This window comes from Aptenodytes patagonicus, chromosome 14 (genome assembly GCF_965638725.1).
Source record: "Aptenodytes patagonicus chromosome 14, bAptPat1.pri.cur, whole genome shotgun sequence".
NCBI lineage: Eukaryota > Metazoa > Chordata > Aves > Sphenisciformes > Spheniscidae > Aptenodytes > Aptenodytes patagonicus.
In genome coordinates, this window is record NC_134962.1 from 16,136,366 (window position 1) to 16,150,351 (window position 13,986).

The 13,986-nt window shown below is 50.8% G+C and overlaps 1 protein-coding gene across 7 annotated transcripts in view; it reads left to right on the forward strand.

Annotated features, from left to right (window-relative positions):
- RALY (RALY heterogeneous nuclear ribonucleoprotein) overlaps nucleotides 1-13,986 on the forward strand; it is a 168,102-nt gene that overhangs the window by 135,133 nt on the left and 18,983 nt on the right. For all 7 annotated transcript variants that reach the window (XM_076351952.1, XM_076351949.1, XM_076351954.1 and 4 more), the window contains one exon: nucleotides 10,346-10,610. In XM_076351952.1, coding sequence (XP_076208067.1) covers nucleotides 10,355-10,610 — 256 coding nt within the window. In that variant the 5' untranslated portion in view covers nucleotides 10,346-10,354. The remainder of the gene's footprint in view (nucleotides 1-10,345; nucleotides 10,611-13,986) is intronic.

Below are 13,986 nucleotides of genomic sequence, written 5' to 3' on the forward strand. Positions count from 1 at the left end.
CCCCACAGGGAGCCCCGTGAGCTCCAGCATGGCCACACGTGTGCGTGCAATGGGTTGTGCAGCGTTTGGAGTGAGCCCCCACGTCTGTGGAGATGGGCAGGGTGAGGAGCAGGGCTGCTGCAGGGGCTGCTTGGATGGATCTCAGAGTTTCCAGCCATAGGTCATCCCTTTATCACACTTACTAGGAAGGATTTAAAACTCTTAATGAATAGATTTTTAAGCTTTCTATAGGCATGAATAATATATAGGACAGATGATGGTTACGAACCACAGCAATAAACTATATGCTGACCTGATAGACTGTGTAACCACTGTACCTTTACCAACTGATTAAAGACTTATTAAAACAGCTATTGATTATTTATTGCTCCTTTATGTAGGATTTACCAGTTGCACTGAAGTTTAAATCAGAGCCAGGTTTTCAAAGGATTGGCAGGATTTCTCCAGTTCAAAATGACTTGTTGTTCTAATTAAAAATTAAAAAAGGAGGCTATTTGCATAGCAAGATGAATAGTTGAAGGAAGATTATGAGGGAGCTAATTCTGTTCATGCTGCTGTGCGCTCAACATCCACTCGTCTGGGCAGCAGCACCCTGCATCAAACAGGAGTGAAACCCAAATTTGTGGAGATACCACTCCAAACCAGAGAGGTTCAGGAAACTAATTCTGCCTCACATGCCATTGTCCGGCACAGAGGCACCAGCCGGGGGTGGGTGTGCTGCAGATATCCCCACGCTTGCACGTCCCGGTGCTTCAGCAATAGGTGACATAAGCCAATGTGTAGTGGTGACAGTGGTGACAGTGTGCTGCAGCTACACGGAGCCCGGAGCGGCTCTGGAAGAGGATGCGCCAATGTAAAAATTCACAGTGCGTCAGATGTGGCATAAAGTAAGATGGATCAAGGGGACAGAGTCAGCCCCTCCTGCCAGAGCCCTGTGAAATGCAGAACTCGGCAACTGCCACAAGCTAATGGTGTCAGTCTGGATTATTTGCTTACATCCTGTGGCAAATGTGCTTTAATGAACCAGACTTGGCCGATGTTTTCTCTCCCTCCCGCTCAGTAGCTTTGAGTTTTCCTCTGTACTGTCCAAGTGCGCAGGATGGGTGCAGCCTCCCTCTAAAAAGGGGTGATCAGCAGGTACCCCCCCCTTCACCCACCCCATAAATTGAGACCTGAGTGCTCGGTGGAGAGCAGGCGGTGAGGTCAGGTTATAAATACGGCTCTGACCCCGAGCTCCCCAGGAGTTTCCAGCGTGCTTGCAAAGGCAGTAATTGCTGGGTGCTCTGCCGTGACCCGGGGTGGTGCAGATGCATCGCCATGTGTGTCATTACGGGCAGTCCCCATCCAGAGCTGTTACAGTGGCGTTGCTCCTCACATGTCAGGTGTTAATGCTATTTCATTCTATCAAGGAAAATACACTGTGCAGGGCGGAACCGGGCTGAAACCGGGCTCACCGCCTAAGCCCGCAGAGCCCGCACGCTCAGGAGGAGGAAACCGTGTCCTCAGGCAGAAAGTGCCCCCCCCAGCAAAAACGTCTGGGGGGCTGCAGGGGTGCACGGGGGGCTGCAAGGTAGCGTCAGTGCTTTCTCCATCTCTGCTCCAGCCACACAGTCCTGAAGGGGTGGCCTGGGTATGGAGGGTGGATGGGGCTGGGTGACTGTGGAGGGTCCCGGGCTGGAGGCAGGCTGGGGCTTGGTGCTGGGGTGGGTAAGAGAGTGGCATCTCTGTGGGGACTGGGAGCCAGGTCAGTGATTGCAACTGATGAAGCCTGAGCCTGGATGGGTCTGGGCTGACTTGTCTGCAAGGTGGAGCCGTGGGAAGTGTTTGGAAAAATTCACATACCCTGTACAAGGAGCCCCTTGTCTGATGGGAGATGGGACAGCCCAAAATAGCGGTTGAGAAACCCAAGGACCCACTCTGCCCACTGCAAAAGCATCCTCCCTTACCAGGCTGTGCTCAGTTGCACTTTGCAGGGGGAAAAAGATTTGCAAAGGGAACCCACAGCTTCACAGCAAGCTAGTCCGGCTCCTGCTGAGCTGATCTCCAGCTTTCTGGCTCTTCCAGCTCGCTCAGCATAGCAGAAATTTCCCCAAAAGACAGCCCTGGTCCTGCAGAACTAGTCTAATAATTGTGACATCTTTGCCTATGCCCTTTTTTTAATAACTTTCTGGTCCCTTAACGATCACGTTTGGGAGAATCGAAGCTGTTTTCCCCAGAAAACCGAAGGACTGGTTTCCTTCCAGTTTATTCTATTTATTGAACCACACAACAGTGAACAGGGTCTTTCCGCTCTCCAGGAGGAGGGCTGAGCCCCTCTGGGTTTCTGTGCAGGACTTGTTGGGTTCTCAGAAGTTATTGAAAAGATTGCAGGGTTTGTGTCAGTTATTAAACTAATGCTTCGGAGCTTGGCTCTGGTGTTTGGGGACTCACTAGCAAATTACTCGCAGCTCTTGGGGGAGGAATGATTGGCACCGGGGGTAGTAGGGACTTTGCTTTTAAAAGCATGTGCATTTCTGTGCTATCGATGGTGCTGTGGCAGTGCAATCAGTGGAGTCCCTCTGTCTTGTAGCTGGCTGTGTTTCTTTTTAAAACTGCTTTTTTCGGCTAAAAGAAGGACTGTTTTAGTCAGAAATCCCTCAGAGCCAAGCATCTGGGTTGATTGCTGCCCAAAGCGAGATGTTCGCAGTGTGACAGCCATGCCAATTTGTTTGTGCTAGGGCATGTTAACTGCCCTGTTCCTCCCTAAAAATCATCTTTCTTGCAAGTGGCAAGAAAGATGTATGGACATTAAAGGTTTGGGATGAAAGCAGGGGCAACCTCCAAAAAGCAGTGAGGTGGTGCAGAATTGGGTTTTGTCCTATGCAAGCGTATACGGGATGGTTAAAGAAGACCTGAACCAACCTGCGTCGTTCAGGCTTCCTGCAGCGTGTAAGCAGGGGTGTACCGGCCCTGTCACGGGAGCTGGGGACCACCCAGCTCTCACCAAAGCATAGTGGGTGCACCTCAGGCTGTAACATCCATCACGTGCTGGCAAGACACAGGTTTGCTGGTGTTTTTTTCAGCACCCCAAATGCCAAATTTTCCCCAAACCTGGTGGGGAGCAGATTTGGCCCTTTGCCTCGCGCCAGAGGTCCCCGCAGGACGTCTTCATTTGTCATCTGGCTCCCAGTGGAAAGCCACCAAGTTGGGAAAACTTGTTACTGGACAGAGACGGGGACAGGATGAAAAACCACATCTCCCCTTTTGTGAACAAGAGTGATAAGAGGAGAATAACAGCCCGGCTGCATGATGCCATCACGCTGAAATAGAGAGCGCTTTCTGCAGGAGAGAGTGGTGGGGCTTGGTGGTTTTTCTTTGCCGGCTTCTTTGACAGTTCATCACTAAGACTGAGGCCCCTGGGGTTTTCAGACACCTGGCTCTCAATTAAACAGCTAATCTGTGAAGCAAGGCACTTAAAGCAGGGAGGAAAAATAGCTTATCAAGTAAACCAGCTCTGGCCTTGGGCTGTTACCAGATTGAATATCAATATTTTTAAGGGATTCCTGCACATTAACAGCAGCAGGGACCGTGACATTGTTTCCATGCTATCCTAGGAAGAGAGGAGAAGCGCTGGTGGGGAGGGGACTTTGTTGGTGGGTGTCCAGACCAGGGGCACGTGCAGGCAGGCACAACCTTTCCTCGAGCATGGGAGCTTCTTCGGAGCTCAGAGTGGTTCTCGTCACCCCTAATAAATGGCACGGGGGGTCCTTGACTTTTTGGGGTACAAAGCTCAGCTAATCCCATGTTGTATTTTCTTCTCAGTCTGGTGGTGGCAAACGGGTTTCCTTGTGCCAAGCGTAGCAGGGTGGTAAAACCTTGGAGAGCTGCGGTCCTGGGATCTGTGGTAGGGTCAGATTGCAGGGATGATGGCCAAAGAACGGTCGGAGAGCCCTGGGGTGGCACGGCCTGGGTGCGGATGGACGTGTTTCTGGGGTCACCATGGTGTTGCTCGACTGCTATCCCCTGCAGAGCTCACAGGGTCCCCACTAGTACGGGCACCTGCCCCATGCAGAGGGACACGGGACACACAGGAGGAAAGGAAGGAAGGAACATTTGACAATCTCATCCTTAAGTACATCTGTCTTTGAGGGCGATTGGGAGGTGTCATTATGATGTCTCTGTAAGCTTTGGTGAGGTCAGTGGCACAAACCCCCCCACCCCAGACCTCTCCCATCTGGGCCTCAGTTTCCCTCGCAGAAAACAGGGATAATCATACTAATCTGTCCTTGGTGTTCTTTGAGGTCCTACAGATGCAGGACCCCTTTATACATTAATTTATCTATGTCCAAGTACTAGCTGCATTTTGTCTTGTTCTCTTTTCCAACTCAAGTCTGTCTTGTTGCAGTTGTGGTTTGGGGAATGAAAGGTAAAATAATAGTTGTGAAAATGCATCTGCTGAAGACAGTATAGTGTTCTGGTTTCGGCAGGAATAGAATTAATGTTCTTCCTAGCAGCTGGTACAGCGCTGTGTTTTGGATTTAGGATGAGAACAATGTTGATAACACACCGATGGTTTAGTTGTTGCTGAGCAGTGCTTACACTAGTCAGGGACTTTTCAGCTCCCCATGCTCTACCGACTGAGAAGGCTGGGGGTGCACAAGAAGCTGGGAGGGGGCACAGCCAGGACAGCTGACCCCAACTGGCCAAAGGGACATTCCATACCATGGGACGTCATGCTCAGTACATAAACTGGGGAAAGCTGGCCGGGGGGGCCGCTGCTCGGGGACTGGCTGGGCATCAGTCGGCGGGTGGTGAGCAATTGTACTGTGCATCACTTGCTTTGTGTATTATTATTATTATTATTATTATTATTATTATTATTATTATTATTATTATTGATATTATTATTTTATTTCAATTATTAAACTGGTTTTATCTCAACCCACGAGTTTTTCTCACTTCTACTCTTCCCATTCTCTCCCCCATCCCACCGGGGGGGGGCAGGGAGGGAGGAGTGAGCGAGCGGCTGTGTGGTGCTCAGTTGCTGACCGAGGTTAAACCACAACATATAGTTATTAGAATATTAATCTATAACCAGTGATACGTCTCTCTGCTGTGTATATTTTTCTAATCAGACATATCACCAAGATACTCTGCTCAGACTCATGCCCACTGGTTTCTATGTGGCATATCAAAGAGACAGTGGCTTGAGAAGACATTGTACTTCGTAGCGCTGCACTGGCGAGCTGTGTTGTTTCACGTGGAAGGGACACTAAACCGATGTGGCTGATGCTGTGCTGGATTTAATCTGGGCACAATGCAAAGTGCTCTGATGGAAGGCAGTTAGGTGGAGTATGAAATATTAATATGCAGTGATTAAAATGTCCTTTCCAGTTGTTGCAGTAAGGGGGCCAATAGGTGATGCAAAATGAATATTGTGTGTAAAAAGAAACCCTAAATAAATGGGACAGAGAAGGCAAGGGAGGCTGTTTTCTCCAGGGGATGCCGGGCTTGCATGGGGACAGCAGAAGAGCACTTTGCACAGGGTTTTTGAACACCCAGTGCTGACTGTTTTATTAAGCTGCTAAATGAGAGCCATGCAGGCTTCTTGTTAAATGGAGGACATCATTGATGGTGCCTGAAATCTCAGAGCGATGCCGTGCTAGAAGCCCAGAGTTCCAGCTCCCCAGCCTTGGACAACGCTCCCTGCCAAAGCTCTGCTCCCTGCCTGGGCAGGGACAGCAGTCAGTGGGCAGAGGCCACTGGGAGAGCATCCCATCCGCAGAGACGTCGGGTCTTCATTGGCTTCCTCCCAAATCTTTCCCAGCGGCATGGCCGTCACCTTGCCTGACCTTGAGTTTTCCATCTGGTGGCCCCGTCCCATCACTCGTCAGCCACAGGCACGTCTCCTGAGCAGACCTGCAGTGTCCCGAGATGGCCCTGATGCACAGAGCCACTGAGGCTTCCACCAGGGAGCCAAGGGAAAGGCTCTACCGAGGGAGGGGTTATGCTGAGCTACCCGTTCCATCACCGGTCCCCGCAATGGGCGGTGAAAGTGAGTTCTCCCATCTCCAGTTCCTACAGCCACAGGCTTTATCGGGTTGGGGGGACCCAGCATCCCAGGTGGGGAGGAGAGGAGACAGCGCAGAGGACAAGCACACACTGGTGCAACTGCAAGAAGCGTGGGGGGAGGTCACAGGAGCCAGACAAGGAGGGTGCAAGGTGGGGTTGGGGGAGCAGGGACCTGGAAGAGACGTAGGTTCCCCTACACCCCCCCACCTCCATGGCAGCCAAGGGTCATACCTTGGGAGATGCCTTAGAAGATGTCCTTCTCCAAGTGGAGATCCATCTGGTGCCTTAGCACCCACCTGAGAAACGTGTCATCTTCATCCAGCTCTTTTATTTTTAAAACAAACCCACGGAGTGGAGGATCCATTGACAGCAGCAGAGCTGGCTCATGTTGCACCCGCTGAGACAGGGCAGCCCACTAGATTTGGGGGAAAACACATTCTGTGCCCCCCCACACCCCCATCCTACCCAAATCCTCCAGCCAGCCCTTTCTATTCCCATGCATAGAGGCAGCTTAACCTACATCCCTCCTACAGAGGCTTAAGGAGCTCAGTGCCTTGATGTAATTGGTGTTTGCAGCTGCAAACAGCTGGTCAGAGATTCAGACTATTGTAAATAACACACTTCTGGGCTCATTAGATTGGGGAAGGGTTTGGGCAAACAGCAGCCTGGGGTTTCCCTAAGCTGGGGCTTGGGGTAGCAGCTGTAAAACTCGTTCAGAGATGTGGTGAGAAAACAGAGACAGGGGTATATTTTATTTGAGTGCTATATTTTATTTTGAGGAAGAGAGCATTCCTCCTGCCTGCCTGTGGCTGGGCCAGACCTGTAAATGGTATGGCCAAACGTGACCAGCCTACTCGTTTTCTGTGGTGAAGTGTGTGGCCGAGGAGATGACATGGTTGATGACGTGGTTGATGTCTGCCTTGACTTCAGGAAGGCTTTTGACGTGATTTCCCACAGCACCCTGGCATCCAAGTTGGGACACGGCAGTCTAGATGGGTGGCCTCCAAGAGCAGTGCAAGCTGGATGGTGGGGCTCCAAGGGAGGTGATATGGGCCCGTAATCTGCCTGGAGGCCAGTTGCAAGAGGAGTTCCTCCAGGGACTGGGGATGGGGGAAAAGAGGGCCATGGGTAGGTAGCAAAATGAGTTGGAGACTTGCATAAACTCTGGCAGATAAGCAAGGATGGAAAAGTGGGAGAACATAATCTGGAGGGGAAGCAGCTAAGTGAGGCCAAAGGTGTCCATGCGACATGGGCTAGTGTGGGCGAGAGATGTGCCAGGGCAGATTTACTCTGAAATAGAAAATAAGGAACTGGAAACTCCAGGAGTCACCAAGTGTAAAGGCACATGTTGAAGTCACTGTCCTGCAACATCGCTGAAACCCCAGGGCAGGGAGAGCCAGGGGTTCACAAGGGGTCGGACGTGTCCTTGGGTACCAAGACCATCCAGAGCTACCTGGATACAGGTACCCTACACGTGTGCAGGCTCTCTGGAGGTCCCGCACAGTCTTAACCGGTCCCGGGGGGTTTAAGGTGGAGATTTCCCTGGGGAATGGCAATCCTGGAACAGCCTCCAGCCGGGCTTTGTGCAGATACTCAGGATTTCTGAGAAACGAATCCCTGAGGCTCAAGCTGGGTACCCAAAGTGACCAAATGGCTGGAAACAGTCTTGGCTCTTCCTCTGTTTGTCCACCTCTACACCAGGAATGGGGACAGTGTCCTCTGTGAACATCTTCCAGACTGCACTGCAAAAATATGTTAAAATAGATAGTATTAAGCAAATGTTATTATATAGGTTGGAACTTTGAGCAATCTGAAGAGGTTGGGCACCACTTTCCAAAGGTGTGAGGATTTAATTCACTTAGATGCCTTTAAAAGTCCTGTCCTTTGGTTATTTTTTCCAGTGTTTTTAGGAGCACTGTGCTGCCAGGAATTGTTTTCTAAAAAATAAAACAAAAGTCTCTGGCTCTTTTAGTCTGTAAGGGTGAAAGGGAAAATATAACAAGCCAGACTCAGACAGTGTCTAACTTTTTTTTGATTGGATTTAGCAGGGAGATCATTTCCAGCCTCAATGGTAGGTTAATAGAGTCACAGGGGTTAGAGCCGGACAAGATTTATTGTGCCATTGCATCCTTCCCCTGCTCTGCACGGAGGATCAGCCTTGCCAGGTATCTCCAACGCTCTGTATGGTTTGGCTTTAAATGATGAAAGGAATCAAGTGTCCAGTCCTTTGTGCTCTGAAAATTAAAAAGGTGGAGGTCTGGACATCATAGCTTGTCTGTTGAGAGCTCATTGATTGCAGTCAGTGTTCAAATGCTCTGTGTCTCCCCGGGTCAGGCTGCAAGCACCATCTGCGTGCAGGGCTGGGGGAGTCTCCTCTGTTGTCTCGTTACCTCCGTGCTGGACTGAAGTTTCAGATCCTGGAGATACAGAGCTAGCGGCAGCAAGCCCTAATGCTTGTCTGTGTGGGTAGAAGTACCTTCAGGAAAATGGGACTATGGGCAGAAGCAGCCCCCCGGGTGTCCTGAGGGGCCAGTAGCTAAGCAGGCTCCATCAGAAAGACTTCCATCACCCAAGAAGCCAAAATGGGACTCACCTGGCAAAAGGGTGAGATAGGTATAATGAAGTTATCCCCCCTAACAGGTTTAGGGGGAGATAGGAGCAACCAGAGGTGTCATGTCCGGTGTGGAAGCTCTGTGCAGGAGAAGACAGGGAAGAAGGAAGACTTAGGTTCTTTGAAAGTCTTGGGTGAAACCCCAGAAAGCACATCAGGAAACGCTGCCGCTTTTTCCCAGGCCTCTGCCTGTCTAGTAAGGAGTGTAGGAAAGACTAACTGTGTTTTAGGGCTTGGCAAAGCCAGAGCATCGCACACTGCCGGTGTCAGTGCCTCGGGCAGGCTGGGCTGTGGGCAAGCAGAGCCTGTCAGGGCTTGGGGACCAGGGTGACCAGGTCCATGAGAGGTGCATCCATGCAGCTGGGCAGCTGCCACGGTCCCCACCTCGGACCAAGCTGCTCAGACAAACTTGGGGTTTGAGCCCAGAGAGCCCAAAGCCAGGCAGTGCTTTAGCTCTGCCCAGTGCCAAGGCAGATGCTGGGGACTACCAGGGAGTGGACACCATGGCCCTGTGGTAGCAGTGCGTCCCCTGTGCAGGACGATAGGCTCGGTGACTGCCTGGGGTCGTGGACACCCCGGTGGCATTGCCCCAGGTGCTGGGAGTACGTGCCGGTGCTGCTGGAAGGGGCTAGGGAAGAGCAGCACTGCAACGTGCGTCATAAAATACCTTCCACAGCTCTGAGCTGACTTTTCCCAGGTAAATACCACACACTATGTATGCAGCACATAATAGCGGTCCCAAAGCATCCCCTCTGTTTCTGGAAGATGAAAATCAAACTGATATCTTTGGACAGCTGTAATTTTTGCTGCAGAAATGTGAGCAGGCAGTGTAATAGGCAGCCAGACTAGCTTTAATTTCACACAATTTCCAGCCCTGTCCCTGGCTCCTCTTTGTCCTCAGAGGTGAAGCCCGTTCTCAGGGGCTGCCCATTAAATACCCCAGGCAAGAAACCCAGGGTATCACGCCTTGCAGCTATGGGAAGCAAGTTGGAGTGGCTTCAAGCTGATCTGGCTGATGGCTTAGTGATTCCCAAGCTAACAGTGACACCTTCTGTTTGCACAAAATTCAGCTCAAAGGCCAGCTTGTAAATGCGCAGGCAGGCAGCAGAGTGCAGATGTCAGATAGGAGCACACGGGCTGCTCCGCCACTTAAATCTCCATTTGCATCCAGAAAAACTCAGGTTTTCTTCCAGCTGCAAATGCGGATCCATGGGGACAAGGTTGTGGTGAGAGCTGGCCTGTGCTGGGAGGTGCTCAGCAGGGGAAAGCCCGGAGAGGCGGGCATGAACAAAGGTGCTGAATGCAGACTGCTTTAAAAAGAGCAGTCCTTTGAATTGTAATTAAGTATAGAGAGGTAAAAGCTTTCCTATAATATCATTAAAGCTTTTAGTTAGATGTAAAATTTATTTAAATTTTGTTTTGTCCCCCAAAAGCACCCAGCTTACACCCAGAGTGTCAGCCTGGTAAAGAGGTTTCCAGCAAAAGTTTTGCACTGGCTACACCATTCCCCTCCCCAACACACAGGGGCTCTCTGGAGATGGGTTCCCCCCAGCTGTCACTAGTTGAAGCTGGGGAGCTGGTTCCCTTGCTCCAGGCTTGCTGGGAGGTTTATCCCCCGACGCTTTTTGTAAGGCTCCAGCAATTCCCTTGCACATCTTCCTGACTCCCAGTTTGTTCTTTCAGGTGTTCAAGATGTCATTGAAGGTGCAGACAAGCAACATCACGAACAAGAATGACCCCAAGTCCATCAACTCCAGAGTCTTCATTGGCAATCTCAACACAGCCGTGGTCAAGAAGTCAGATGTGGAGACCATTTTCTCCAAGTACGGCCGAGTGGTGGGCTGCTCCGTTCACAAGGGCTATGCCTTCGTACAGTACTCCAACGAGAGGCACGCACGTGCTGCTGTCCTGGGCGAGAATGGGCGTGTGCTTGCTGGCCAGACGCTTGGTAAGTCTTTTCTTAAGCCATTTTAGGTGTGTGGGTGCAACACACGTTGGTTGCTCCCTAGGGGATGGTCAAGGGATAGCCTGTCCAAGGTCAAACTGGGACGTCAATCTGCAGGTTGGGGTCAGGTCCCATAATGGTGAGCGGGTCAGACACAACCCAGTGATGACCAAGCAGGTTCATAGTGACAACGCAGGTCTGGGGCCAGGCTGGGAAGTCAGCCAATGGGTCAGGATCAGCAGGGTCTGTGACTAGGCACAGGCATAGCTGTGACAGAGCTGGAGACCAGCACTCCTACAACACAGCTCAGGTAGGGGCTGAAGGCTCCCGGTTCCCATGTGGGTAGGGGTCAGAAGTGAGGCTGGTCGTGGCCATTCAGGCATGTTAGTACCCTCAGGGCTTATACATTGTGCCCAAAAACTCATGTTACAGGCTGCGATGATAGAAGCGAAAACACAGTTCTGAATCATCCCATGTCGTTGCCCTTGATCTGGTGGGGAAGAACAAGGGTGGGAAAAGACATTGCCTGGTTCCCTTTGTGGACTAGGCCTTACCCTTTGCCTGTCAAGAGAGGTGATAGTCTAACTAACTCAGACCAGTTCAGAGTAACTTTAGCCATCTGATGTTAAATGAGAGAACTTCCCCCCAGCCACATGACAGTCTCTTGTCTGCACTGCTGTGTGATAAGAAATAACAAACAAAACCACCCCAGCTGCATCCTTATTTTGCAGATTGCTCTGAAGTGTCACATGCTGAGAAGCTCTTGTCACCAGCTCTAAGCTGAGAATTGAAACTGGAAACAGTATTTTTAATGAAATATTGTTATTTCCAAGCGTGCTGCAGGCAGTGGCCATTGGCACCCAGGAAAACGATTTGCAGCCCATTCCCACCCTGCTTCTGGCACAGCAGTCTGAAATAAAAAGTTGCATGTTAGATCTGATCTTTAAGACAGTGTGCTGTTTCCATCCATGGTTTATTCAAATACCAGAAACTTCTTTTCACTTCTCTTACAGTCCAGAGAGCAGAGCTGCAGACCGAGGCGAAGCACAGCGTGCCAGGGATGCTTCCAGCCCAGGCATTGCCCACATGTGCAGAGTCCATAGATATGACAGAGGGCCTTGGGGAGCAAAGGAGCTTGTTGTGATGCCCCAGACAGATACAGGAGATGCAGATAAGAGACAGGCAACACTCGCCCACTTAGCTGAAGAGACAGATGAAAGGTTTGCCATGATAGGAACATCTTACTTTACTCTCAGTGCTGGTCCCAGAGGTCTGGCTTGCCAACAAGACAAAAGGACTGTATTGTAACTGGGAATCCTAGACATGCACTGGATAAGGTGCAAATTCAGCTCCCTTTCATCTGCCTTCCCTTCATGGGCCAGTCTTAGCACAGAAGAGCTCAGCAGGCTTTCCTTTGCTGTTCATGGACCAGTATAAACACGGGGATGCTCCCCTTTCAGGAGAATCCAGCAGAAAAGAAGAGCTGAACAATGTGGTTAGAAAATGTCTTTGCACAAAACAAGGTAGAAAGTCCCCCCCTAAAAAAGAGGAGGTGATGGCCACATAGGAACGTGGAGAGTAAGGACAGGATGGGACAGGCAGGGGACATGTCCGACACGTTGCTGAAGAGACTGTCCCTGCTTCTGTTCATGGGCAGGGTTTTGGGGGTTCCTTTGAGGTGATGGTAAAACTTCCCTCCCCAGATGGGCAGCAGGAAGGTAGGCTGCTTTCTGCCCTGGCAGTTCCAGCCAGTAACTTCAGCAGGGTGCAACCATGCGATCCTGTGGAAGAGCTGCAAACCATGACTGCCAGGCAAACGGCTGCATTTGGTGTGGCAGGAGCTCATGGGGGATCACCGCCTGCACGGTGGGGCAGCATGGCTCTAGGCAGTGCCCGGTGTAGGGGCAAAGTACCCCCACCCTGCTCAGGGGCAGCAGCTTGTTGATAGTGCAAGGCCATCTGTCCCCAGCGCCAGCAGGTGGTCACTCAGCAGGACAGCATCTCTGTCCGAATCCAGAGCCACTCCTGCATGGCAAGCGCTTGCTGTAATGACTCGGTTGTAGCAGCCCTGCATGGCACAGTTTGAGTGAAACTGCCTTTCCTGCCTCAGCTGTTCAGATGGGAAAGAGAATTTGCACCAACAGTTAAGAAATGTTGTGGGAAAGCATCATAGTTTTGCATGTGCCATGAGTGCTGTGCCTGACTCGTCTGAGTGGGCATGTAGTCCAAGGATCTCGTATCTCCCCCAGCATCCGTCAAGGCTCTCGCAACTCCTTCTGATAGATCATAGAAAAGCTGGTCCTTGCAGAAACCCTTAAGTCAATGACTCCAGGTCTCGGTGGTACTTGTCCCTCCAGGAGCACAGCTGGCTGCACTGCCATGGGACAGTTACACACACTGGTGGTGGCAGGAGGGTTCAGCCCTCCATCTGCTCCTGAGTGCCAATGATGATTTGCAGGTAACATTTTCCAGCACATACCAAAATGAGCAAAGCAGCAGCATCTTTCTAGCTCGCATCTCCCAGCTAAGGTCAGCTCTCAAGCTTAGTGAGTAATGAGTAATAGCATTTCTTCCATTTTTTCTTTTTAATTCTTCTTCCTTTGTCACCAGATATGCAAACAATCAAACTTGCATTTTAATTGATCAGCAAGATACTGAATGCATCACAAAATGGAGGTGTTTGAAACCACGGCTGTAGCCCATCATGTGCTGGGACATGGACTGCTCTGCCAGGCAGGTCCTGGCAACCTCTGTGCTTTCTCCAGAGGCTCCCAGACACCCCGGTCATTGCAGGAGGCAGTTACCATTCCACTGAGGGAAGCTCTGCACTGGAAGCTGGATCCACACCATAACCTGACCCTACTATGTTGGCTAGACAAAGCAAGACCTCCCCATTTAGTGTGGGCAAAGGTGCCTGGATATGAGCTGGAGGGATAGATACTGCCATGGGGTGAGCAGATGGATCCAGCGACGCAGAGGAGGGAGCCAGAATGGGAACGAGATGCAAAATCTGTCCAGGCTGATGTGCATGCTGAGCTCTTGTCTCTCCTTGTTCAGTATCAAGGGAATCCTGAGGGATCTGACTGCTTATCACCACTATAGGTTGAAAGTATAAATTTCCTGGTCTGTCTGCATGCCCTGATAAAGGCTCCACAGTGCTATTTCTAGCAGTGCATACCAGCAAATTGAGCTAATTGTTGTCATTATCCACCATTGGGCTTTCATTGCGTCTCCCTTGAAGGGTGTTAATCAGCATGGTGCTGTCATTAGCTCTTCATTTTTCAAGAAAAGTGACTGGCAGCTGGCAAGATGCACCCTGACAGCAAAAAGGGTTCACAACAAGGGAACTGGAGCTGAACAGGGATGTGTTCTGGGACGC